This window comes from Oncorhynchus kisutch, linkage group LG14 (assembly GCF_002021735.2).
Source record: "Oncorhynchus kisutch isolate 150728-3 linkage group LG14, Okis_V2, whole genome shotgun sequence".
In the NCBI taxonomy this organism is placed as follows: Eukaryota; Metazoa; Chordata; class Actinopteri; order Salmoniformes; family Salmonidae; genus Oncorhynchus; species Oncorhynchus kisutch.
In genome coordinates this window covers 3945006-3970971 of record NC_034187.2, presented here as the reverse complement: position 1 = coordinate 3970971, position 25966 = coordinate 3945006, and the positions used below count along the sequence as shown (strand labels likewise).

The 25966-nt window shown below is 41.7% G+C and overlaps 2 protein-coding genes across 3 annotated transcripts in view; both read left to right on the top strand.

Moving 5' to 3' along the window:
- The first annotated feature begins 1055 nt into the window (after positions 1-1055).
- Positions 1056-8693, top strand: LOC109904345 (enhancer of rudimentary homolog). Its single transcript, XM_020501602.2, has 4 exons — positions 1056-1157; positions 7317-7404; positions 7579-7699; positions 8155-8693. Exons 1-4 carry the CDS (start codon positions 1155-1157, stop codon positions 8255-8257), a joined length of 315 nt encoding a protein of 104 aa, XP_020357191.2. The 5' UTR covers positions 1056-1154; the 3' UTR covers positions 8258-8693.
- Positions 8694-10186: 1493 nt separating this feature from the next.
- The window catches only part of LOC109904623 (BRD4-interacting chromatin-remodeling complex-associated protein), a 43124-nt gene continuing 27344 nt past the window's right edge, over positions 10187-25966 (top strand). The window contains exons 1-4 of one of the 2 annotated variants that reach the window (XM_031787659.1): positions 10187-10573; positions 12100-12322; positions 18796-18941; positions 19077-19119. In XM_031787659.1, coding sequence (XP_031643519.1) covers positions 12302-12322; positions 18796-18941; positions 19077-19119 — 210 coding nt within the window. In that variant the 5' untranslated portion in view covers positions 10187-10573; positions 12100-12301. The remainder of the gene's footprint in view (positions 10574-12099; positions 12323-18795; positions 18942-19076; positions 19120-25966) is intronic. The other variant, XM_031787660.1, reaches the window with a different exon arrangement.

Below are 25966 nucleotides of genomic sequence, written 5' to 3'. Positions count from 1 at the left end.
AAGGCATGAGGAGGTAGGAGAATAATTACAATTTTAGCAGATTAACACTGGAGTGATAAATGATCAGATGGTCATGTGCAGGTAGTGATACTGGTGTGCAAAAGAGCAGAAAGGTAAATAAATAAAAACAGTATGGGGATGCGGTAGGTAAATTGGGTGGGCTATTTACTGATAGACTATGTACAGCTGCAGTGATCGGTTAACTGCTCAGATAGCAGATGTTTAAAGTTGGTGAGGGAGATAAAAGTCTCCAACTTCAACGATTTTTGCAATTCATTCCAATCACAGGCAGCAGAGAACTGGAAGGAAAGGTGGCCAAATGAGGTGTTGGCTTTAGGGATGATCAGTGAGATACACCTGCTGGAGAGCGTGCTACGGGTGGGTGTTGCCATCGTGACCAGTGACCTGAGATAAGGCGGAGCTTTACCTAGCATGGACTTGTAGATGACCTGGAGCCAGTGGGTCTGGCGACGAATATGTAGCGAGGGCCAGCCGACTAGAGCATACAGGTCGCAGTGGTGGGTGGTATAAGGTGCTTTAGTAACAAAGTGGATGGCACTGTGATAAACTGCATCCAGTTTTCTGAGTAGAGTATTGGAAGCCATTTTGTAGATGACATCGCCGAAGTCGAGGATCGGTAGGATAGTCAGTTTTAATGCAAATGCAAAGATAGTTTTAATTTAATGCAAATGTCACTTAATATGAACAAATATGAATTATTGTTAATGTTTAGACAATTATTTTTCATACGGAATATCATGAATAAATACAGGTTAATTACACCTTTTTTTTTACTATTACGTGGGCGAGTTTTATCTTGAAATGACCGAAATTCCGTGACCCGGAAGTACTTTTCTGGCCGATACCGTTTCCTAGATAGCATAGCCACAAAGTCAAAATTTGCTTTATGTTAAAAATGTATGAAAACAAAAATAATTCGCTTTGTGGTCTTAATTTAAGGCTCGAGTTAGACATACGGTTAGCCGTGTGGTTATTAAGGTTAGGTATTAATTACAATTTTAAGAACATACATTTTTAGAAATAGGCGGGGTTTATGACTTTGTGGGTGTGGTAACTAGTGACGAGACGCTGATATCGAGTTGAACAAGATACCTTACTTACGCCAAGACCTCGGTGAAGGAATTATCCAAAACATGGTTAGTTTTTGTTTGTTTTAAAATAGCATATCTAAATTTGTGTTTAAGTGGTTTTCCAGAGTTAAAACAAAAAAAAAGATTCGATTGCTAGCTAGCCTTTTGAAATGTTGCGTGCATGTCAATCAACGGATGCTAACGCGTTAGCTAGCGTGCGAAGTGTGTTGTTTTTAAACGTCTTGGTTATAAACCAGTCTGACATATTACATGGTGTTGTATTAATCTTCAACTAGATGTTATAGTCTGCGTGTTCATTGACATGTCTGTGTTAAATTCCGAGTTACGCCTAGTTTCAGTACTAACGTTTTTAGTTAGCGACAACAATAATTGTATCAATGGGGGATGGTAGCGAAACAAATGCCTGGCTTTTGGTCCTGTGTTGCAGGATGATCCAGCTCATAGCTTTAACTGAGGTCGTCTAGAAATATTAAGTTACTGAAATTAAAGCATTTTATTGATTCTCTTCAAAGTAATATACAGTTGTACTCGTTACTCATGGGTCGTGTTAGTTCAAAGACCGGTAGATGGCGATGTTGAGTCGTGTCATTTAACCGTCCGAAGGGAATGTATGCAACCGATGTATGCAGCCAACTTGATCGGTTGAAATATGACGATACCAGCGCTCACTTCAAAAAATGCCCCGTAAGCCTCGCCCCAGTGGGCAGGGCTAAGCATATTGCCCTGGGACACGTTTTAATATGGTGAACCGCAGATCATTTTACAATGGGGCCTTGGTTCTGTGTATTCAGATTATGCTAATGTATTTGAGACCAGTGTATTTCAGTTAATTTCGTTTTTGACTTAAGTCAAGTATCTGTGAGTAGTAGACCTAAACAGGGGAAACAACGAGTCCCAACAGTTCACAATATAATAAACCAGAGAGGGGGTGTTTACTAGCTAAATTATTGGGACCCTTACAAAACAAGAGCAGTTTTGAAAGTGCAGTAACTTCAGTCGACTGGTAATTTGGACACAGTAATTACAGAATAACTGCAATTATACTGCATTGTAACTGTAGCTACACTACAAAATTAATGCAGTAAAAAAAAATTTAATTTGGATGCAGTATTTGTCGTTATACTGCACTCTGACTGGAATCTTTTTTTTGTAATGGGGAACTGGTTAATCTGGAATACATTCTAAATGTAAATGGAGAGAGAGTTAAATGGTGTATTTGTTGAAAAGATGGGTCTGGTTGAGAATAGAACGTTTGGGTGGAGAATAGAACGTTTGGGTGGAGAATAGAACGTTTGGGTGGAGAATAGAACGTTTGGGTGGAGAATAGAACGTTTGGGTGGAGAATAGAACGTTTGGGTGGAGAATAGAACATTCTGTTTTCTGCCTAAGTGTGGTGTTTACCACAAGTTTCTCGAAGTCCATAATGAACCTATACTCTCCGTTGTCTTACCAACTACAGCAACAACTTTTATTATTTGCCCTTTTGTAGAAAACCTTTTAATTTATATTTTAAACTACTGACTAAAAGGTGTGACCATTAACATTGGCTGCATATCTATTGTCCTTCTCCCAAAATGTGGACTTGCACAATTTTTAAAACATTTTATTTAACCTTTATTTAACTAGGCAAGTCAGTTAAGAACAGATTCTTATTTACAATGACGGCCTACACCGGCCAAACCCGGTGTAAAGTAGCTCAAGCCAATGCTTGGATATCCATGAGGAGAGAGATTGATTTCAGGGTGCTTCGTCAACAGACTGGCTGTGTCCCAATAGGGCACCTTATTCCCTATACATAGTGCACTAATGCTGACCAAGGCCCTGGTCAAATGTAGTACATTATACAGGGACAGTTGTAGGGAATAGGGTGCCCTTTGGAACCCATTCTGCCTGTTGAGCCTCACCCAGCCTATAGGAAACCAACCCCCCCCCCCCCCCCCCCCCCCCAGTTAAGCAAACAAAGGGTGAGAGGCTGTGACTGTTAATTATTTATTTTTTGAAAAAAGAAAAAAAAACTGGCAATGACCTTTTGATTAAGTTCCTTTTTTTGTAGGTTTAATAAAACTGTGAATTCATCTTTTGATTTTGATCATTGGTGGAATATTCAACGGACTGAACATTGTTGTACCAATGTGAGGAATTAGTTGTGTTGTGTTGTGTTGTTGCTTTTCAGCCTCATCTAGCCATGACATGGAATAACGGAGTAAATACCTCTTGGGAAATCATTTGGGGAGAAAAGTAAACACTCTCAGTAGGCGCACATCTTTATTTGCTTTGCTGTAAATGACAGAGTTACAAGACCCGTGTAAAAGCATACATTAAATTCTCTAACAATGTCTTTCATTTAAAATTGAAAGCATATTCTTCCTTCATTCACCATTTTTTTTAATAAGGAAAGAGCAAAAGCAGTAATAACGGCCAGCAGACAATATCCATAATGAAATATATAGAAAGTACAAACACTGGTCAGATGGCTTTTCATAAAGACGTCGTGGTCTTCGTGTTTCTGGGTGTGTGGCAACTCAGTGACTTGAGGGGGAGAAAGAACCATTGGAGGCAGGTATCAGGTAGAGAGGGGGGGGGGCAGGTAAATCCAGGTGCCTGGCCAGGGTGTCCTCTGTCATGGTCCTAGTGCCTCGCCCCCCCCCCCCCCCCCCTGGAAGGGGAGACAGAGAAAGACAGTGTTGCTGTGGACACTGGATAATCTGACTCACAAACACATGTTTGACCTGGCTGTGATACTGTAGTACTACTTATGTAACTTTACTGAGTCGAGTCGGGTAGCATTCAACGTCCTGCGTTTTGTGTTAACCATGGCAACCAGAACTGTAAATAAAAGAGATGTGCCTCTGTCGCCTTTAAATGTATTTTCCATGTCAGCCAGGAACATCCCTTTCAAAGAAACACCATTTATTTAAATCTCTAGTTGAGGAAAATACGTTTTAGTTTTTGTTCTGATCACAAGGAAAACCTAACAAATCAGTTAACGAGCCCAGTTACGGCAGAACAATCTGAATGTTCTATCGGGGAGTGAAAACAATTCATTTCTCTGGCTGCTACTAGAAATACTATAATTAAGCAATACGTCCTGAGGAGGTGTGGTATATGGTCAATATACCACGGCTAAGGGCTGTTCTTAGTTACAGAGTGCCTGGACACAGCCCATTAGCCGTGGTATATTGACCATATACCACAAACCCCCGAGGTGCCTTATTGCTATTATAAACTGGTTCCCGACGTAATTAGAGCAGTAAAAATACAATGGTTTGTTATACCCGTGGTATACGGTCTGATATACCACAGCTGTCAGCCAATCAGAATTCAGGGCTTGAACCACCCAGAGTTGAACAGTAATTAAATATACTATAAACTTGTCTCCGTATTAAATCGCATAGCCTACACAGACCCACCGCGGACCTTTTGACAAATAACTGTGTGTGAAGAGGCGCCCCCCCCCCCCCCAAGGTCTGTTATCAACGAGCTCCGTGTTTTCCAAACACTGATAATAACCAGATTTTCCCAATCATTTAGGTTGTAAATGAAGCACTCCTCTGGTATGTTCTATTGAGAACTGTCCGGCACTCGTTGTTTCCCTGTTTTACTACTCCCAAAAGATATTTTACTTATCTTAGCCGCATACCAACGGATCACCGCATCGTACCAACGGATCAACGGTGATCCGTTGGTAAGATGCGGTGATCCGTTGGTATGCGGCGATGCGAGCGCCTATTTCAAAAGGAACCGCTCCGTAAGCCAGAGATAGACATGCTGCGGTTTTAATATGGTGAAACGCCTCTCATACGGGTCCTTCGTGGTTCTGTGTAGCTAATATATTTGAGACCAGTATATTGCATTTAAAATTTGGGGACCTTTAACAGAATGTGACTGGCAGAACGGGTGTTGTATGTGGAGGATGAGGGCTGTAGTAGATATCTCAGATAGGGGTGGGAGTGAGGCGTAACACGGAAACCAAACCGGCTGCGCACGTGCGCCATCATGCATATATGTATTTTATCCCCCCACACCAAACACGATCACAACACGCAGGTTCAAATATCAAAACAAACTCTGAACCAATTATATTAATTTGGGGACAGGTCGAAAAGCATTAAACATTTTATGGCAATTTAGCTTGCAGTTGCTAGCTAATTTGTCCTAGTTAGCTAGCTTTCTGTTGCTAGCACATTTGTCCTAGTTAGCTAGCTTTCTGTTGCTAGCACATTTGTCCTAGTTAGCTAGCTTTCTGTTGCTAGCACATTTGTCCTAGTTAGCTAGCTTTCTGTTGCTAGCACATTTGTTCTGGAATATAAACATTTAGTTGTTATTTTACCTGAAATGCACAAGGTCCTCTAATCCGCCAATTAATCCACACGTAAAACGGCCAACCGAATCGTTTCTCGGTCTCTCATCCTTCCAGGCTTTTTCTTCTCTGGACTTTATATTGCGATTGGCAACTTTCATAAATTAGGTGCATTACTGATACTGGCCTTGTTCGTCTTTGTCACCCACTTGGGTATATCCAATGAGGAGAAGGCACGTGGGTACCTGCTTCTATAAACCAATGAGGAGATGGGAGAGGCAGGACTTACAGCGAGATCTGCGTCAGAAATAGAACGGACTATTTTAGCCCTTGGCAAGGCAGATGTTCGTTGGCATGTTCGAGCAGTGTGGGTGCAATAATTGAATAATGTAGATTTCTAAATTTATTTTGCTACGCTCACGCACGCAAGCGGTGTCGTCAGCCTGTAAGATCGGTTGGTGGGAGCGTCCTGTATAAACACAAACTCACTTCCTTGACAACAGCTCTGTGCTGCTCCGTGAAGGACCAGAAGTATGAATGGCCTGATTTCTACAGAGGCCGTATGATTTTAAATGCTCAATGGCCAATGCAGACGTCAGATTGATCATGCAGTGCCTTTTAGGCCATATGTCCATCAGATGCACATGCATTTTGCCATATTTTGTTTTTGCCTGATGTCTAGCCTGCATTTTCCACACTTGATGCACATGCCCTTCGCAAGGCTGCAGAACGGTTTGTAGCATGGAGAAGATCCTGTTCGACCAAAGCTAATATACAGAATAAAAACGCAACATGTGAAGTGTTGGTCCCCTGTTTCATGAGCTGAAATAAAAGATTCCAGTTCTATTCTCACAAAAAGCTTATTTCTCTCAAATTTTGGGCACAGATTTGTTTACATCCCTGTTCGTGAGCATTTCTCCTTTGCCAAGATAATCCATCCACCTGACAGGTGTGGCATATCAAGAAGCTGATTAAAAAGCATGATCATTACACAGGTGCGCCTTGTGCTGGGGACAATAAAAGGCCATTCTAAAATGTGCAGGTTTGTCACACAACACAATGCCACAGCTGTCTAAAGTTTTGAGGGAGAGTGCAATTTGCATGCTCACTGTAGGAATAACAACCAGAGAATTTAATGTTATTTTCTCTACCATAAGCCGCCTCCAAATTCGTCCAACCTGCCTTACTACCGCAAACCACGTGTCTGGCGTTTTGTTGGGAGCTAGCGGTTTGCTGATGTCAACGTTATGAACAGTGTCCCGTGGTGGTGGCGTATGGGCAGGCCCAAGCTACGGACCACGAACACAATTGCAATTTGAATGCACAGAGATACCGTGATGAGATCCTGAGGCCCATTGTCGTGCCATTAATCTGCCACCATCACCTCATGTTTCAGCATGATAATGCAAGGCCCCATGTCACAAAGATCTGTACACAATTCCTGGAAGCTGAAGATGTCCCAGTTCTTCCATGGCCTGCATACTCACCAGACACGTCACCCATTGAGCATTTTGGGATGCTCTGGATCGACATGTACGACAGCATGTTCCATTTCCCACCAATTATCCAGCATCTTCTCACAGCCATTGAAGAGGAGTGGGACAACATTCCACAGGCCACAATCAACAGCCTGATCAACTCTATGTGAAGATGCCGCTCCTACCCACCGACTCGGTACTGGTACCCCATGTATATAGCCAAGTTATCAATAACTTTGTATTTGTTCCTCATAATTTTTTCTTCTTTTTTTCTCTCTCTGCATTGTTGGAAAGGGCCCGTAAAATCAGCTTTTCACTGTTAGTCTACACCTGTTTTGTTTAGGACGCATTTCACTGTTAGTCTACACCTGTTTTGTTTAGGATGCATTTAACCAATAACATGAGATCATGTGTTTGTTGTTGCAGTCTCACACGATCCTGTTGGTCCAGCCCACCAAGAGACCAGAGGGACGTACGTATGCTGACTATGAATCAGTCAACGAGTGCATGGAAGGTAAAATTGACAGCCAACTCAACTGACAGAGAAGGATATAGAACCCACATCGTCTGTGAGACAGTACTGACCCGCTGAGCAAAATAAACAACAACGTGATGGATTTAAAAAAAAAATGCTGTTAGATGGTCAACCAGTTTAAACTTATCACTAATCTATAAATCTCTTTTCCAGGTGTGTGTAAGATGTACGAGGAACACCTAAAGAGAATGAACCCAAACAGTCCATCCATCACCTATGACATCAGTCAACTGTTTGACTTCATCGACGACCTGGCTGACCTCAGCTGCTTGGTGTAAGTCTGGGGGCGTTCCAGGAGGTGTTGCAACTTGTCTGTGTAGGCAACCTGGAACGTCTCCCAGTCCTAGTTGTTGTTCTTTCGTCTGAATGAGTCTGTCTGAACGATATCAAATGCCATACATTTTTTAAAATTAATTTATTAATAACCTGGTTGTTTTAATTTGCGTTAGAGTTGTTGTAAGGGTATTATGAATGCCTATAATGTCTTATAGTTCACTATAACACCAGCGTTAGATCTGCAGGTATTAAGTGAAGTGTCACCTAAGTGTGTACTTAGAAACATCCTAGGGTTGAGGATTTCTATCGCCTCATAAGGCTCAATTTTAATGGGGACACTCCGTCTCTCTTTCTCCACTAGGTACCGTGCCGACACACAGACGTACCAGCCCATGCGGACACACAGACGTAGCAGCCCATGTTTTAATATATCGTTCCGTCTGTCTCCTCTAGGTACCGTGCCGACACACAGACGTACCAGCCGTACAACAAGGACTGGATCAAGGAGAAGATTTACGTGCTGCTGCGGCGCCAGGCCCAACAGGCTGGGAAATGAGCCCTACAGCCTCTAGTTCCAGGCTGACTGCACTGCAGACGCATGCCAGATAGCAACACATCTGGTTTGGTGTTTACCATGTCACCTAACCACACACATACAATACAGCAATCTGATGACAGCTGCGTAGTCAATGACATTGGTTGATGCAGTGCGACTTTTGCAATGTAGTCTGCCTGGAACGCGACCAATCTATGACGGAAGAGGGGGGGGGGGGGGGTTTGATAGGAATGGAGAAGGGTTGAATTATGTTATGAGTCCTGGATATTATACTATTTTATAAGTTGTCTCGGTGAGAACTTTTCTAGTAGGATGGGGTGAAGTGTGATTTTATTTTATTCTTTTGTTTTGTTTTGTATTTAAAATTGTTTCCCCCCCTTTATGAAGATGTATTTTGTCTTTACTTAAATTAAATAAAAACCGCAAGAGAACTGTGTTTTTGTGTTTAAATGTTCTGTACTCATATGGAGAGGACTTGTCCATTGTGGCCTACTTTGATTTTCTACTAAACTCAGAAATCAAAAAAGAAATGTCCTCTTTTTCAGGACCCTGTCTTTTCAAAGATAATTTGTAAAAATAAAAAATCCAAATAACTTGACAGATCTTCATTGTAAAGGGTTTAAATAAACACTGTTTTCCATGTTTGTTCAATGAACCATAAACATGAACGGCCACCTGTGGAACGGTCGTTAAGACACTAACAGCTCGCAGACTAAGCATTAAGGAATGAGCGTTACACTGATTGTAACCTGTACTCTGGAGCGGGATCGAGGGTCCCTCATGGTCTGGAGCGGTGTGTCACAGCGTTGTGAGGCATTCTCATCGCTGTGTGTTACTGGGAAGACGTCCTCCCTCGTGGTACCCTTCCTGCAGGCTCATCCTGACATGACCCTCCAGCATGACAATACCACCGGCCATACTGCTCGTTCTGTGTGGGATTTCCTGCAAGACAGGTATGTCAGTGTTCTGCCATGGCCAGCGACGAGCCCGGATCTCAATCCCATTGAGCACGTCTAGGACCTGTTGGATCGGAGGGTGAGGGCTAGGGCCAGGGCCATTCCCCCCAGAAATGTCCAGGTACTTGCAGGTGCCTTGGTGGAAGAGTGGGGTAACATCTCACAGCAAGAACTGGCAAATCTGGTGAAGTCCATGAGGAGGAGATGCACTGCAGTACTTAATGCAGCTGGTGGCCACACCAGATACTGACTGTTACTTTTGATTTTGACCTCCCCCTTTGTTCAGGGACACATTATTCAATTTCTGTTAGTCACATGTCTGTGGAACTTGTTCAGTTTGTCTCAGTTAAATCTTATGTTCACACAAATATTTACACATGTTAAGTTTGCTGAAAATAAACGCAGTTGACAGTGAGAGGACGTTTCTTTTTTTGCTGAGTTTATATTGTAAGGGATATTGACAGAATGGTATACTAATGGTTGTTTCTTTTTAATGAATGATTTTTCACATCAATGGCCCTGTGAGAAGTTTCATGCTCACTTTGAAATAATATTTATTAGGGGAAGTTCAATGATCTTTACTGAAATATTCATGTGCACTTATTGATGCATTATTTCAGTCATATATCGTTTGGTTTATTATGGGGGTAAGGCCTGTCAGTCAGTGGCTATTTGACGCTGTTTTAATTAGCTGCATGGGTCATTTATTTTCTCACCAGGCCATTTCTGGACATGTTACATTTGGAAATGTTTCAAATGTCATTGATGCCTTTTAACGAATCATTCATTGTAAATGTATGCAACATGATATGATTTTAGACCGTCGCTACTGGAATATATGAGAAATCAGACCGCTAGCTAAATCATAGGTCTATGAAAATTATATTTTGTATTTATTTAACCTTTATTAAACTGGGCAAGTCAGATCTTTAGAGGACAGGTCTTTCCATTGGCTTTCCGTAGTCCTCATACATGCATAATGAAATAGCTCCGAAAATGATCCAAGAGAGCTGGGATATTTAAAGTAGCGTTTGTAGAACGTCCGCATGATGACAGGAGCACACAAGAGAGAGAGAACATGCAGCATTCCCATCTCTTCTTCACCAGTGAAGGACGTAGCGGCAGCTGGGCCACATCTCTTCTTCACCACTGAAGGACGTAGCGGCAGCTGGGCCACATTGCTGCCTTCTACTGTTTTCTACCTTTTGTGTTCTGGTCGGCTCTCTCTCTCACTCTTGTTTCGCGCACCCACCCCAGTCCCACCCCTCCTCTTAGCATCTCAAAAGACCACTGAGAGAGAATCGATGGCGCAGAGGCCCGCCTTGCTGACAGGACAATAAAACCACAAAAGAAGAAAAGGGTGAGTTTTTTTTTTCTAAGTTGAATTGCGGGAATTTTCTCTAATGGCAGAAGGAGACTGTGGACGAAGGAGTCTGTAGCTATATTTACACAGCATCCTTTGTTGTTTTCCGCTGTCCCCCCCCCCCCCTCCTCTCTCTCACCTCTCGAAATAAATAAGCATCACCACCATCCATAGCAACTATCTGTACATTATTTTAGATGTGAGATCCAACTCTCACCCCCAAATGTACAGTGTATAGCCTATGCAAAATATAACGACAAAAACACCACTGTATTATTTAAGACATATATAGATCAACGTTTAAATTGTGCGGGATGGTTCGAGGTCGGTCGTTTTTAATTCAATGCTCGCTGCGGTAACGTTTACCGTTTACCGCGGCGGGTGTGTGTGTGTGTGTTGTGGTTGTAAACAAAAAAAAATATGACAGATCGGTGGAGGAGGTCGGTCTATTTTAAGGGACCTCCCCTGGAAATTGAGCGAGAGGGGTAGGAAATGGAGCGAGTAGCCTAATGTTGTTACAATGTGTTGTGGGTTCATTCGCACTCGCTTCTCAAGACTGCTCGCTTAAAGGGAGGGGGTGTTTTGGGGGTACCCATCTCCACCATAATAATCCTAATAATCCTAATCAAATAGGATACTATTTTTCTCACCTACATTTTAAAGCCCATAACATAGGAAAATGGCATATAAACAGAATCATATGAACCATTTCCCACAACATAAAAGAGGATGTTCAATGCCATTGATATTGCCTGTTATTGTGTGGTTACTGTTTCTACATGACATTGATATTGCCTGTTATTGTGTGGTTACTGTTTCTACATGCCATTGATATTGCCTGTTATTGTGTGGTTACTGTTTCTACATGCCATTGATATTGCCTGTTATTGTGTGGTTATTATTTCTACATGCCATTGATATTGCCTGTTATTGTGTGGTTACGGTTTCTACATGTCATTGATATGGTCTAATGGACACCCATACATGTCTGCAATCACCCTACACATCTGTTGTACTGGGCTGTAATGTATCACACATACATCATACAACACAGCAATGTGTTGGAGCTCCCGAGTAGATCAGCGGTCTAAGGCACTGCATCTCAGTGCTAGATGCGTCACTACAGACCCTGGTTCGATTCCAGGCTGTATCACAACCGGACGTAATTGGGAGTCCCATAGGGCGGCGCACAATTGGCCCTGAGTCGTCCGGGGTTTGGCCAGGCTAGGTCGTCATTGTAAATAAGAATTTGTTCTTAACTGACTTGCCTAGTTAAATAAAATAAAAACACAAATATTTTGGATGCAAATAAGAATCCAAGCGACACACATAATATAGTTGGTTGCTGTCATTTCTATAGAATACAGTAACCAAATGACAGATTCATTACGAGAGATGTCCCGAGAGGACTAAGCCCAGACTGTTGTGGGTAACAGACATGGGTTTAAAGCAGAGGACTGGTGCTGTAAGACTTTAGTAGTAACCTTAAATAACCCCTCAACGTGGCCATGTTGTGCCCTTAGGACCTGCCTTAGTCCACTCCGTTGTGAGATACAGTGATGCCCCGTCAGACCGAGGACCTGCCCCACAGTCCTGCCTCCTCAACTGGGCACCGTTTTGCTGACAGCCTCTAATCCCCTGGAGCCTCTGGAGCTTCTGAATCCTCAAACCCAAGGCAGAGGTTCCCATGAGGCCCCCCAGGAGAACTCAGCGTGACACCTCTGTATGGGGCCTCCAGCATATGAAGTAGGTCTGAATCCATCCGTGCCCTTCACACCAGATATATAGCATGTTTCACTCTGTTAAACCACTGAAGGAGGAAGTGTATGGGGTGCCCTTCACACCAGATATATAGTATGTTTCACTCTGTTAAACCACTGAAGGACGAAGGGTAATGGGGTGCCCTTCACACCAGATATATATTATGTTTCACTCTGTTAAACCACTGAAGGAGGAAGTGTATGGGGTGCCCTTCACACCAGATATATAGTATGTTTCACTCTTTAAACCACTGAAATATCAAATCAAATTTGATTTGTTACATGCACCAGACGTGTACAACAGACGTGAAATGCTTACTTTACAAGCCCTTAACCAACAATGCAGTTCAATAAATAAAGTTGAGAAAATATTTACTAAATAAACTAAAGTAAAAAAATGTAATAAAAACAAACTATAAAACAACAATAATAAGGCTATATACAGGGGGTACCGAGTACCGAGTCAATATGTGGGGGTACAGGTTAGTTGTGGTAATTTGTACATGTAGGTAGGGGTAAAGTGACTATACATAGATAAACAGTGAGTAGCAGGAGTGTAAAAACAAAGAGGGTGTCAACGTATCTGGTGCTCTTCACACCAGATACAGTGCCTTGCGAAAGTATTCGGCCCCCTTGAACTTTGCGACCTTTTGCCACATTTCAGGCTTCAAACATAAAGATATAAAACTGTATTTTTTTGTGAAGAATCAACAACAAGTGGGACACAATCCTGAAGTGGAACGACATTTATTGGATATTTCAAACTTTTTTAACAAATCAAAAACTGAAAAATTGGGCGTGCAAAATTACTCTGTTAAACCACTGAAGGAGGAAGGGTATGGGTTGCCCTTCACACCAGATATATAGCATGTTTCACTCTGTTAAACCACTGAAGGAGGAAGGGTATGGGTTGCCCTTCACACCAGATATATAGCATGTTTCACTCTGTTAAACCACTGAAGGAGGAAGGGTATGGGTTGCCCTTCACACCAGATATATAGCATGTTTCACTCTGTTAAACCACTGAAGGAGGAAGGGTATGGGTTGCCCTTCACACCAGATATATAGCATGTTTCACTCTGTTAAACCACTGAAGGAGGAAGGGTATGGGTTGCCCTTCACACCAGATATATAGCATGTTTCACTCTGTTAAACCACTGAAGGAGGAAGGGTATGGGTTGCCCTTCACACCAGATATATAGCATGTTTCACTCTGTTAAACCACTGAAGGAGGAAGGGTATGGGTTGCCCTTCACACCAGATATATAGCATGTTTCACTCTGTTAAACCACTGAAGGAGGAAGGGTATGGGTTGCCCTTCACACCAGATATATACAGTACCAGTCAAAAGTTTGGAAACACTCATTCCAGGGTTTTTCTTTATTTTGACTACTTTCTACATTGTAGAAAGACTTCAAAACTATGACATAACACATATGGAATAATGTAGTAACCAAAAAAGTGTTAAATCTAAATATATTTTATATTTGTGATTCTTCAAATAGCCACCCTTTGCCTTGATGACAGCTTTGCACACTCTTGGCATTCTCTCAACAAGCTTCATGAGGTAGTCACTTGGAAAGCATTTCAATTAACAGGTGTGTCTTGTTAAAAGTTCATTTGTGGAATTTATTTCCTCTTAATGCATTTGAGCCAATCAGTTGTGTTGTGACAAGGTGGTGGTGGGGGGGGGGAGATAGGCCAAGTCCATATTATGGCAAGAACAGCTCAAATAAGCAAAGAGAAATGACAGTCCATCATTACTTTAAGACATGAAGGTCAGTCAATCCGGAACATTTCAAGAACTTTGAAAAATCCTTCAAGTGCAGTCGCCAAAACCATCAAGCGCTATGATGAAACTGGCTCTCATGAGGACCGCCACAGGAATGGAAGACCCAGAGTTACCTCTGCTGTAGAGGATAAATTCATTAGAGTTACCAGCCTCAGAAATTGCAGCCCAAATAAATGCTTCAGAGTTCAAGTAACAGACACATCTCAACATCAACTGTTCAGAGGAGACTGTGTGAATCAGGCCTTTGTTGTCAAATTGCTGCAAAGAAACCACTACAAAAGGCCACCAATAAGAAGAAGAGACTTGCTTTGGCCCAGAAACAAAAGCAATGGACATTAGACCGGTGGAAATCTGTCCAAATTGGAGATTTTTGGTTCCAACTGCCATGTCTTTGTGAGATGCGGTGGGGGTGAACCAATGATCTCCGCATGGTGTATTTCCCACCGTGAAGCATGGAGGAAGAGGTGTGATGGTGTTGGGCTGCTTTGCTGATGACACTGTCTGTGATTAATTTAGAAATCAAGGCACACTTAACCAGCATGGCTACCACAGCATTCTGCAACGTTGCGCCATCCCATCTGGTTTGGGCTTAGTGGGACTATCATTTGTTTTTCAACATGACAATGACCCAACACACCTCCAAGCTGTGTAAGGGCTATTTGGCCAAGAAGGAGAGTGATTGAGTGCTACATCAGAGGACCTGGCCTCCACATTCCCCCGACCTCAACCAAATTGAGATGTTTTGGGATGAGTCGGACAGCAGAGTGAAGTAAAAGCAGCCAACAAGTGCTCAGCATATGTGGGAACTCCTTCAGGACTGTTGGAAAAGCATTCCAGGTGAAGCTGGTTGAGAGAATGCCAAGAGTGTGCAAAGCTGTTATCAAGGCAAAGGGTGGCTATATGAAGGATCTCAAATATAAAATATATTTAGATTTGTTTAAGACTTCTTTGGTTGCTACATGATTCCATGTGTGTTATTTCATAGCGTTGATGCCTTAACTATTATTCTACAACGTAGAAAATAGTAAAAATAAAGAAACCCCTTGAATGAGTAGGTGTTCTAAAACTTTTGACCGGGAGTATAGATAAACCTAATATGACGACTGTGGTATACAACATAGAAGCTTATCAGGTTCTGATCATCTTTACCATGCTTCTTCACCTGAGATTGACCCTCGATTGCTAATCAATCAGTTCTCTATTCTCCAGGCTCCGCTTTGTCATCGAAATGGACAACCTTGCGATGAGTGACATGTATCCATCGTGATTTTCCCTGGACTTTTACTGCTGACCTCATTATGAACAAAACTTGATAAAGGACCTTCCCATTTTGGCCATAATGTCTCTGTTACATTATTATTTTTTTTAACCATCACCCACGGTCCTGGTACTACGTCATGTCCCCCCCCTCTGGAGTTATTCCCCTCGGCCTCTTTTACTTGTCTGACTATGGTTTCTCCTACTGCATTAGAAAGTTATATTCAACAGTTCCTCTAGCGGAACATCCAGTGAAATTGCAGAAATAATAAATAATAAATAAATCAAAATTAAGCTTAACTTCTTGTTAATCCAGCCACCGTGTCAGATTTCAAAAAGGCTTTACGGCGAAAGCAGACCATGTGATTATCTGAGGACAGCACCCCATCAAACAAACACATGACAATCATATTTCAACCCGCCAGGCGCAACACAAAACTCAGAAATAACGATATAATTCATGCCTTACCTTTGAAGATCTTCTTCTGTTGGCACTCCAATATGTCCCATAAACATCTCAAATGGTCCTTTTGTGCGATAAATTCCGTCATTATATCCCCAAAATATACATTTATTTGGCGCGTTTGATCCAGAAAAACACAGGTTCCAACTCGCCCAACATGACTACAAATGATCTAATAAGTTACCTGTAAACTTGGTCCAAACATTTCAAGCAACTTTCCTAATCCAACTTTAGGTATTTTAATACATAAATAATCAATAAAATTTAAGACAGAAAATACTGTGTTCAATAGCGGATAAAATGAAAGTGGAGCGAGTTCCAGGTCGGGCGCCCCAAACAAAACAGTCCACTTGGCTCGACACTCAGAAAGGAAAGGGCTACTTCTTCATTACTCAAAAGAAAAACATCAACCAATTTTGAAAGACTGTTGACATCTAATGGAAGCCATAGGAACTGCAACCAGATGCCTCAGACATCTAGATTCCCATTGAAAACCAATTGAAAACACAATGAACTCGAAATGAAATTTTCATCCGGATGTGAAAATACTGCCCTCTTTCCCAAACAGGTTAAGAATTGTGTAACTCATAAAATGTATGTCTGCTTTTCTCAAATCTGACGTGCCTGGTAGTGACATGGGTCGACCTGTGACGACCTCAAACAGACTCAACCCTGTTGGTTTGTTCTGATTTGCCTGTGTACTACATAATACTGTAGGCAATGCATCTGACCACGCTATCCCTTCTTTGATGAATATTTCAAAGTCTCTCTTTCAGTACTCTATTTGTGTGTTCTACCTGTCCACTCGGTTGAGGATGGTAAAGGGCAGTGTAGTTGCCAGTCTTATGTTCAGAAGACGAGCTACATCCTGATACACTTTTCCTGTGTAATGAGTGCCTTGTTCCGGAAATCGAATTGTTCCGGAAATCGCCATCTGGGAATGATTTCTGGAATCAGAATTTTAGCTGTGAGTTGTGCAGTTCCTTTCGTAGTAGGGCTTCAACCCATCGTGAGAAACGATCGACAAACGACCAGCACATCTTCCTGTCCTTTACATTTGAGCAGCGTGCTGTAGATGTCTGATGGGTCCTGGTGGGGCTCATCTGTACTTTCACTTGTCCCTTGGTGTTGTTTTCCATACACATGTTGCAATTCCTCACAACAGCTTCAGCCTCTTGCCACACACCAGGATTCCACCATTTGCCCACAAAATCGATAAACTATCTTGTCCACACCAAAGTGTTCCAAAGAGTGGATCTGTGTCACCAAGTAGGGTAGGAGTGCATTTGGCGCTACACATCTCCCGGTTGTATTTCCACACACCTTCTTGATGGAGTCCCTGCAGTCATCCATTCCTACACTTCATCTTTTGGTCCACTGTTTTTGTCACACCCTGATCTGTTTCACCTGTCCTTGTGATTGTGTCCACCCCCTCCAGGTGTTGCTTATTTTCCCCAGTGTATTTATCCCTGTGTTTCCTGTCTCTCTGTGCCAGTGTATTTATCCCTGTGTTTCCTGTCTCTCTGTACCAGTGTATTTATCCCTGTGTTTCCTGTCTCTCTGTACCAGTGTATTTATCCCTGTGTTTCCTGTCTCTCTGTACCAGTGTATTTATCCCTGTGTTTCCTGTCTCTCTGTACCAGTGTATTTATCCCTGTGTTTCCTGTCTCTCTGTACCAGTGTATTTATCCCTGTGTTTCCTGTCTCTCTGTGCCAGTGTATTTATCGCTGTGTTTCCTGTCTCTCTGTACCAGTGTATTTATCTGTGTTTCCTGTCTCTCTGTGCCAGTGTATTTATCTCTGTGTTTCCTGTCTCTGTGCCAGTGTATTTATCCCTGTGTTTCCTGTCTCTCTGTACCAGTGTATTTATCTGTGTTTCCTGTCTCTCTGTGCCAGTGTATTTATCTCTGTGTTTCCTGTCTCTGTGCCAGTGTATTTATCCCTGTGTTTCCTGTCTCTCTGTACCAGTGTATTTATCCCTGTGTTTCCTGTCTCTCTGTACCAGTGTATTTATCCCTGTGTTTCCTGTCTCTCTGTGCCAGTTCGTCTGGTATGTTTCCAAGTCAACCAGCGGTTTTTCCCCGTTCTCCTGATGTTTCGCATTCTCCTTTTTCTAGTCCTCCTGGTTTTGACCCTTGCCTGTTTCTGGACTTTGTACCCGCCTGCCTGACCATTCTGCCTGCCTTGACCTCGAGCCTATCTGCCACTCTGTACCTCCTGGACTCCTGGTTTTGACCTTTTTAGTCTGTCCACGACCGTTCTCTTGTCTACGCTTTTGGATTAATAAACAATGTAAGACTCCAAACATCTGCCTCCTGTGTCTGCATTTGGGTCTCGCCTTGTGCCTTGATCGCTTTACATGTCTATAATGTATTGTAATGTATCCAAGGTGCATCTCCTAACCATGTTTAGGTGACAGAGTTGTTCTCTTGGCAGCCGCCTTGGCAGCTCTGTCAGCCAGGTCATCACCTTTACTCTCGTCTGTAAAGATTTTCCCCATGTGCTTTCACTTTCAAAAAATTGCAACTCGTCCAGGTAACTGGAAAGCATTCAGTAGAGTCGTCACCTCTAGTACCATTCTTCACATGAGCTCCCAGTGATGTCATGAATCCTCTGTTTTCCCATATTTATTCAAAATCCTGGGTAACTCCGAAAGCATACCTCGAGTCTGCGTAGATATTAGCTGTTTTTCCCTTCAGCCTATTTACCTGCTTCCGTCAAAGCCACCACGGATGTTCCTGCAGGTGACGTGCCTGTCACTATCACATTATCCATTGTAGTAACTACCCAGCCTGCCCTTCCCCCCTTCCATAATGTGCAATAAAATCTTTCTCTTGATATTGAATAAAGTTTTCTCAGCAACCACTTTCGAAGTATCATTTTTTCTACCGAATGATGAGGTGTGCTCCGATGCTGTGGCTACTTCAAAACATCTCAATGTCACCAGGTGCTGAAGATGCATCTAGAACGAGAGAGAGAACTATGTGATGTGACTTTCTCGTCCTCCTCCTCCTCCTCCTCCTCCTCCTCCTCCTCCTCTCCTTCAGTTGACATGGAGAATGAAGACGGAACCTGTCTGCTTGATGTTTTGTGGTGAGCGTTGCTGACAAGATCTTTCTGCAAAAAGCAATATAGAAATGGCATATGATATTGGTCTGAGATAACATGTTTAAATCAGCCAGTCCTGTTCTAAGAGCTATATTTAACCCTGTTCTATTTCTCCTTCAGTGATCCCCAAGCCTTAAATAACTTCCTTCATGGAACAAACGAGGTAATGATTTATCTTATTATCCAGCATCAATCAGAACACGTATCTCAGAGAGACAATGCCAAATGTATTATTGATTAATAAATAGCTGTAGGTGTTGTTTATGGTGACAAGAACGATGAAAAGACAACTGTTGTTGTCACAGAGAACCAGAGAAAATAGCAATCAGAATACTAGCTCAGTAGGATCTCTATGGTCAGAACTGTCTGTCTGTCTGTCATCTCTATGGTCAGAACTGTCTGTCTGTCATCTCTATGGTCAGAACTGTCTGTCTGTCATCTCTATGGTCAGAACTGTCTGTCTGTCATCTCTATGGTCAGAACTGTCTGTCTGTCATCTCTATGGTCAGAACTGTCTGTCTGTCATCTCTATGGTCAGAACTGTCTGTCATCTCTATGGTCAGAACTGTCTGTCATCTCTATGGTCAGAACTATCTGTCATCTCTACAGTAATAAATGTCTAACTGTCTGTCATCTCTATGGTCATAACTGTCTGTCATATTTATGGTCATAACTGTCTGTCATCACTATGGTCATAACTGTCTAACTGTCTGTCATCTCTATGGTCATAACTGTCTGTCATCTCTACGGTCATAACTGTCTGTCATATTTATGGTCATAACTGTCTGTCATCACTATGGTCATAACTGTCTAACTGTCTGTCATCACTATGGTCATAACTGTCTGTCATCTCTATGGTCATAACTGTCTAGCTGTCTGTCATCTTTATGGTCATAACTGTCTGCCATCACTATGGTCATAACTGTCTGTCATCACTATGGTCATAACTGTCTGTCATCACTATGGTCATAACCGTCTCATCACTATGGTCATAACTGTCTGTCATCTCTACGGTCATAACTGTCTGTCATATTTATGGTCATAACTGTCTGTCATCACTATGGTCATAAATGTCTAACTGTCTGTCATCTCTCTGGTCATAACTGTCTAACTGTCTGTCATCTCTATGGTCATAACTGTCTTTCATCTCTTTGGTCATTACTGTCTGTCTGTCATCACTATGGTCCTAACTGTCTGTCATCTCTCTGGTCATAACTGTCTGTCATCTCTATGGTCATAACTGTCTAGCTGTCTGTCATCTTTATGGTCGTAACTGTCTGCCATCAATATGGTCATAACTGTCTAACTGTCCGTCATCTTTATGGTCATTACTGTCTGTCATCACTATGGTCGTAACTGTCTTTCATCTCTATGGCCTTAACTGTTTGTCATCACTATGGTCATAACTGTCTAACTGTCTGTCATCACTATGGTCATTACTGTCTGTCATCACTATGGTCGTAACTGTCTTTCATCTCTTTGGTCATTACTGTCTGTCATCACTATGGTCATAACTGTCTAACTGTCTGTCATCACTATGGTCATTACTGTCTGTCATCACTATGGTCGTAACTGTCTTTCATCTCTTTGGTCAATACTGTCTGTCATCACTATGGCCATAACTGTCTGTCTGTCATCTTTATGGTCATAACTGTCTGTCATCACTATGGTCATAACTGTCTAACTGTCTGTCATCACTATGGTCATAACTGTCTAACTGTCTGTCATCTCTATGGTCATTACTGTCTGTCATCACTATGGCCATAACTGTCTGCCTGTTATCTTTATGGTCATAACTGTCTGTCATCTCTCTGGTCATAACTGTCTGTCATCACTATGGTCATAACTGTCTGTCATCTCTATGGTCATAACTGTCTAGCTGTCTGTCATCTTTATGGTCATAACTGTCTGTCATATTTATGGTCATAACTGTCTGTCATCACTATGGTCATAAATGTCTAACTGTTGTCTTCTCTCTGGTCATAACTGTCTAACTTTCTGTCATCTCTATGGTCATAACTGTCTTTCATCTCTTTGGTCATTACTGTCTGTCATCACTATGGTCCTAACTGTCTGTCATCTCTCTGGTCATAACTGTCTGTCATCTCTATGGTCATAACTGTCTAGCTGTCTGTCATCTCTATGGCCTTAACTGTCTGTCATCACTATGGTCATAACTGTCTAACTGTCTGTCATCACTATGGTCATTACTGTCTGTCATCACTATGGTCATAACTGTCTTTCATCTCTTTGGTCATTACTGTCTGTCATCACTATGGCCATAACTGTCTGTCTGTCATCTTTATGGTCATAACTGTCTGTCATCACTATGGTCATAACTGTCTAACTGTCTGTCATCATTATGGTCATAACTGTCTGTCATCTCTATGGTCATAACTGTCTGTCTGCCATCACTATGGTCATAACTGTCTGTCATCACTATGGTCATAACTGTCTGTCATCTCTACGGTCATAACTGTCTAACTGTCTGTCATCTCTATGGTCATAACTGTCTAGCTGTCTGTCATCTTTATGGTCATAACTGTCTCATCACTATGGTCATAACTGTCTAACTGTATGTCATCACTATGGTCATTACTGTCTGTCATCACTATGGTCATAACTGTCTACCTGTCTGTCATCTCTTTGGTCATTACTGTCTGTCATCACTATGGCCATAACTGTCTGTCTGTTATCTTTATGGTCATAACTGTCTCATCACTATGGTCATAACTGTCTGTCATCTCTATGGTCATAACTGTCTGTCTGTCATCACTATGGTCATAACTGTCTGTCATCTCTATGGTCATAACTGTCTGTCTGTCATCACTATGGTCATAACTGTCTGTCATCTCTATGGTCATAACTGTCTAGCTGTCTGTCATCTTTATGGTCATAACTGTCTGTCATCACTATGGTCATAACTGTCTGTCATCACTATGGTCATAACTGTCTGTCATCTCTATGGTCATAACTGTCTCATCACTATGGTCATAACTGTCTGTCATCTCTACGGTCATAACTGTCTGTCATATTTATGGTCATAACTGTCTGTCATCACTATGGTCATAAATGTCTAACTGTTTGTCATCTCTCTGGTCATAACTGTCTAACTGTCTGTCATCACTATGGTCCTAACTGTCTGTCATCTCTCTGGTCATAACTGTCTGTCATCTCTATGGTCATAACTGTCTAACTGTCTGTCATCTTTATGGTCATAACTGTCTGCCATCACTATGGTCATAACTGTCTAACTGTCCGTCATCTTTATGGTCATAACTGTCTGTCATCTCTATGGCCTTAACTGTCTGTCATCACTATGGTCATAACTGTCTAACTGTCTATCATCACTATGGTCATTACTGTCTGTCATCACTATGGTCATAACTGTCTTTCATCTCTTTGGTCATTACTGTCTGTCATCACTATGGCCATAACTGTCTGTCTGTCATCTTTATGGTCATAACTGTCTGTCATCACTATGGTCATAACTGTCTAACTGTCTGTCATCACTATGGTCATAACTGTCTAACTGTCATCACTATGGTCATAACTGTCTGTCATCTCTATGGTCATAACTGTCTGTCTGCCATCATTATGGTCATAACTGTCTGTCATCACTATGGTCATAACTGTCTGTCATCTCTATGCTCATAACTAGCTGTCTGTCATCTCTATGGTCATAACTGTCTGTCATCTCTACGGTCATAACTGTCTGTCATCACTATGGTCATAACTGTCTAACTGTCTGTCATCTCTATGGTCATAACTGTCTAGCTGTCTGTCATCTTTATGGTCATAACTGTCTGTCATCTCTACGTTCATAACTGTCTGTCATCACTATGGTCATAACTGTCTAACTGTCCGTCATCTTTATGGTCATAACTGTCTCATCTCTATGGCCATAACTGTCTGTCATCACTATGGTCATAACTGTCTAACTGTATGTCATCACTATGGTCATAACTGTCTGTCATCTCTATGGTCATAACTGTCTGTCATCTCTATGGTCATAACTGTCTAGCTGTCTGTCATCTCTATGGCCTTAACTGTCTGTCATCACTATGGTCATAACTGTCTAACTGTCTATCATCACTATGGTCATTACTGTCTGTCATCACTATGGTCATAACTGTCTTTCATCTCTTTGGTCATTACTGTCTGTCATCACTATGGCCATAACTGTCTGTCTGTCATCTTTATGGTCATAACTGTCTGTCATCACTATGGTCATAACTGTCTAACTGTCTGTCATCACTATGGTCATAACTGTCTAACTGTCTGTCATCACTATGGTCATAACTGTCTGTCATCTCTATGGTCATAACTGTCTGTCTGCCATCACTATGGTCATAACTGTCTGTCATCACTATGGTCATAACTGTCTGTCATCTCTATGCTCATAACTAGCTGTCTGTCATCTCTATGGTCATAACAGCCTGTCATCTCTACGGTCATAACTGTCTGTCATCACTATGGTCATAACTGTCTAACTGTCTGTCATCTCTATGGTCATAACTGTCTAGCTGTCTGTCATCTTTATGGTCATAACTGTCTGTCATCACTATGGTCATAACTGTCTAACTGTATGTCATCACTATGGTCATTACTGTCTGTCATCACTATGGTCATAACTGTCTACCTGTCTGTCATCTCTTTGGTCATTACTGTCTGTCATCACTATGGCCATAACTGTCTGTTATCTTTATGGTCATAACTGTCTCATCACTATGGTCATAACTGTCTAACTGTCTGTCATCACTATGGTCATAACTGTCTGTCATCTCTATGGTCATAACTGTCTGTCTGTCATCACTATGGTCATAACTGTCTGTCATCACTATGGTCATAACTGTCTAACTGTCTGTCATCACTATGGTCATAACTGTCTAACTGTCTGTCATCACTATGGTCATAACTGTCTGTCATTTCTATGGTCATAACTGTCTGTCTGTCATCACTATGGTCATAACTGTCTGTCATAACTGTCTGTCATCACTATGGTCATTAATGTCTGTCATCACTATGGTCATAACTGTCTGTCATCTCTATGGCCAGAACTATCTGTCATCTCTACAGTAATAAATGTCTAACTGTCTGTCATCTCTATGGTCATAACTGTCTAACTGTCTGTCATCACTATGGTCATAACTGTCGGTCATCTCTATGGTCATAACGGTCTAACTGTCTGTCATCTTTATGGTCATAACTGTCTGTCATCACTATGGTCATAACTGTCTTTCTTCGCTATGGTCATAACTGTCTCATCTCTATGGTCAGAACTATCTGTCATCTCTACAGTAATAAATGTCTAACTGTCTGTCATCTCTATGGTCATAACTGTCTAACTGTCTGTCATCTCTATGGTCATAACTGTCTGTCATCTGTACGGTCATAACTGTCTGTCATATTTATGGTCATAACTGTCTGTCATCACTATGGTCATAACTGTCTAACTGTCTGTCATCACTATGGTCATAACTGTCGGTCATCTCTATGGTCATAACTGTCTAACTATCTGTCATCTCTACAGTAATAAATGTCTAACTGTCTGTCATCTCTATGGTCATAACTGTCTAACTGTCTGTCATCTCTATGGTCATAACTGTCTGTCATCTGTACGGTCATAACTGTCTGTCATATTTATGGTCATAACTGTCTGTCATCACTATGGTCATAACTGTCTAACTGTCTGTCATCTTTATGGTCATAACTGTCTGTCATCACTATGGTCATAACTGTCTAACTGTCTGTCATCACTATGGTCATAACTGTCGGTCATCTCTATGGTCATAACGGTCTGTCTGTCATCTCTATGGTCATAACTGTCTGTCATCTCTATGGCCAGAACTATCTGTCATCTCTACAGTAATAAATGTCTAACTGTCTGTCATCTCTATGGTCATAACTGTCTAACTGTCTGTCATCACTATGGTCATAACTGTCGGTCATCTCTATGGCCATAACTGTCTGTCTGTCATCTTTATGGTCATAACTGTCTGTCATCACTATGGTCATAACTGTCTAACTGTCTGTCATCACTATGGACATAACTGTCGGTCATCTCTATGGTCATAACGGTCTGTCTGTCATCTTTATGGTCATAACTGTCTGTCATCACTATGGTCATAACTGTCTAACTGTCTTTCATCGCTATGGTCATAACTGTCTCTCATCTCTATGGTCAGAACTATCTGTCATCTCTACAGTAATAAATGTCTAACTGTCTGTCATCTCTATGGTCATAACTGTCTCATCACTACGGGGCGGCAGCGTAGCCTAGTGGTTAGAGCGTTGGACTAGTTCAAACCCCCTAGCTGTTCAAACCCCCTAGCTGACAAGGTACAAATCTGTCGTTCTGCCCCTGAACAGGCAGTTAACCCACTGTTCCTAGGCCGTCATTGTAAATTAGAATTTGTTCTTAACTGACTTGCCTAGTTAAATAAAGGTAAAAAAATATATAAAATAAATAACTGTCTGTCATCTCTACGGTCATAACTGTCTGTCATCTTTATGGTCACACTATGGTCATAACTGTCTAACTGTCTGTCATCTCTATGGTCATAACTGTCTCATCTCTATGGTCATAACTGTCTTTCATCTCTTTATGGTTATAACTGTCTGTCATCACTATGGTCATAACTGTCTAACTGTCTGTCATCACTCTGGTCATAACTGTCTAACTGTCTGTCATCTTTATGGTCATAACTGTCGGTCATCTCTATGGTCATAACTGTCTAACTGTCTGTCATCTCTGTCATTACTGTCGGTCATTTCTATGGTCATAACGGTCTAACTGTCTGTCATCTTTATGGTCATAACTGTCTGTCATCACTATGGTCATAACTGTCTGTCATCACTATGGTCATAACTGTCTGTCATCACTCTGGTCATAACTGTCTAACTGTCTGTCATCACTACAGTCATAACTGTCTGTCATCTTTATGGTCATAACTGTCTGTCATCACTCTGGTCATAACTGTCTAACTGTCTGTCATCTCTACGGTCAT

Bases quoted from the DNA above. Each gene is read 5' to 3' on its own strand.
- LOC109904345 (XM_020501602.2), top strand. The intron at 7,405-7,578 runs GTAAAATTGACA...TCTCTTTTCCAG, and splicing joins AGTCAACGAGTGCATGGAAG to GTGTGTGTAAGATGTACGAG. The intron at 7,700-8,154 runs GTAAGTCTGGGG...TGTCTCCTCTAG, and splicing joins GCTGACCTCAGCTGCTTGGT to GTACCGTGCCGACACACAGA.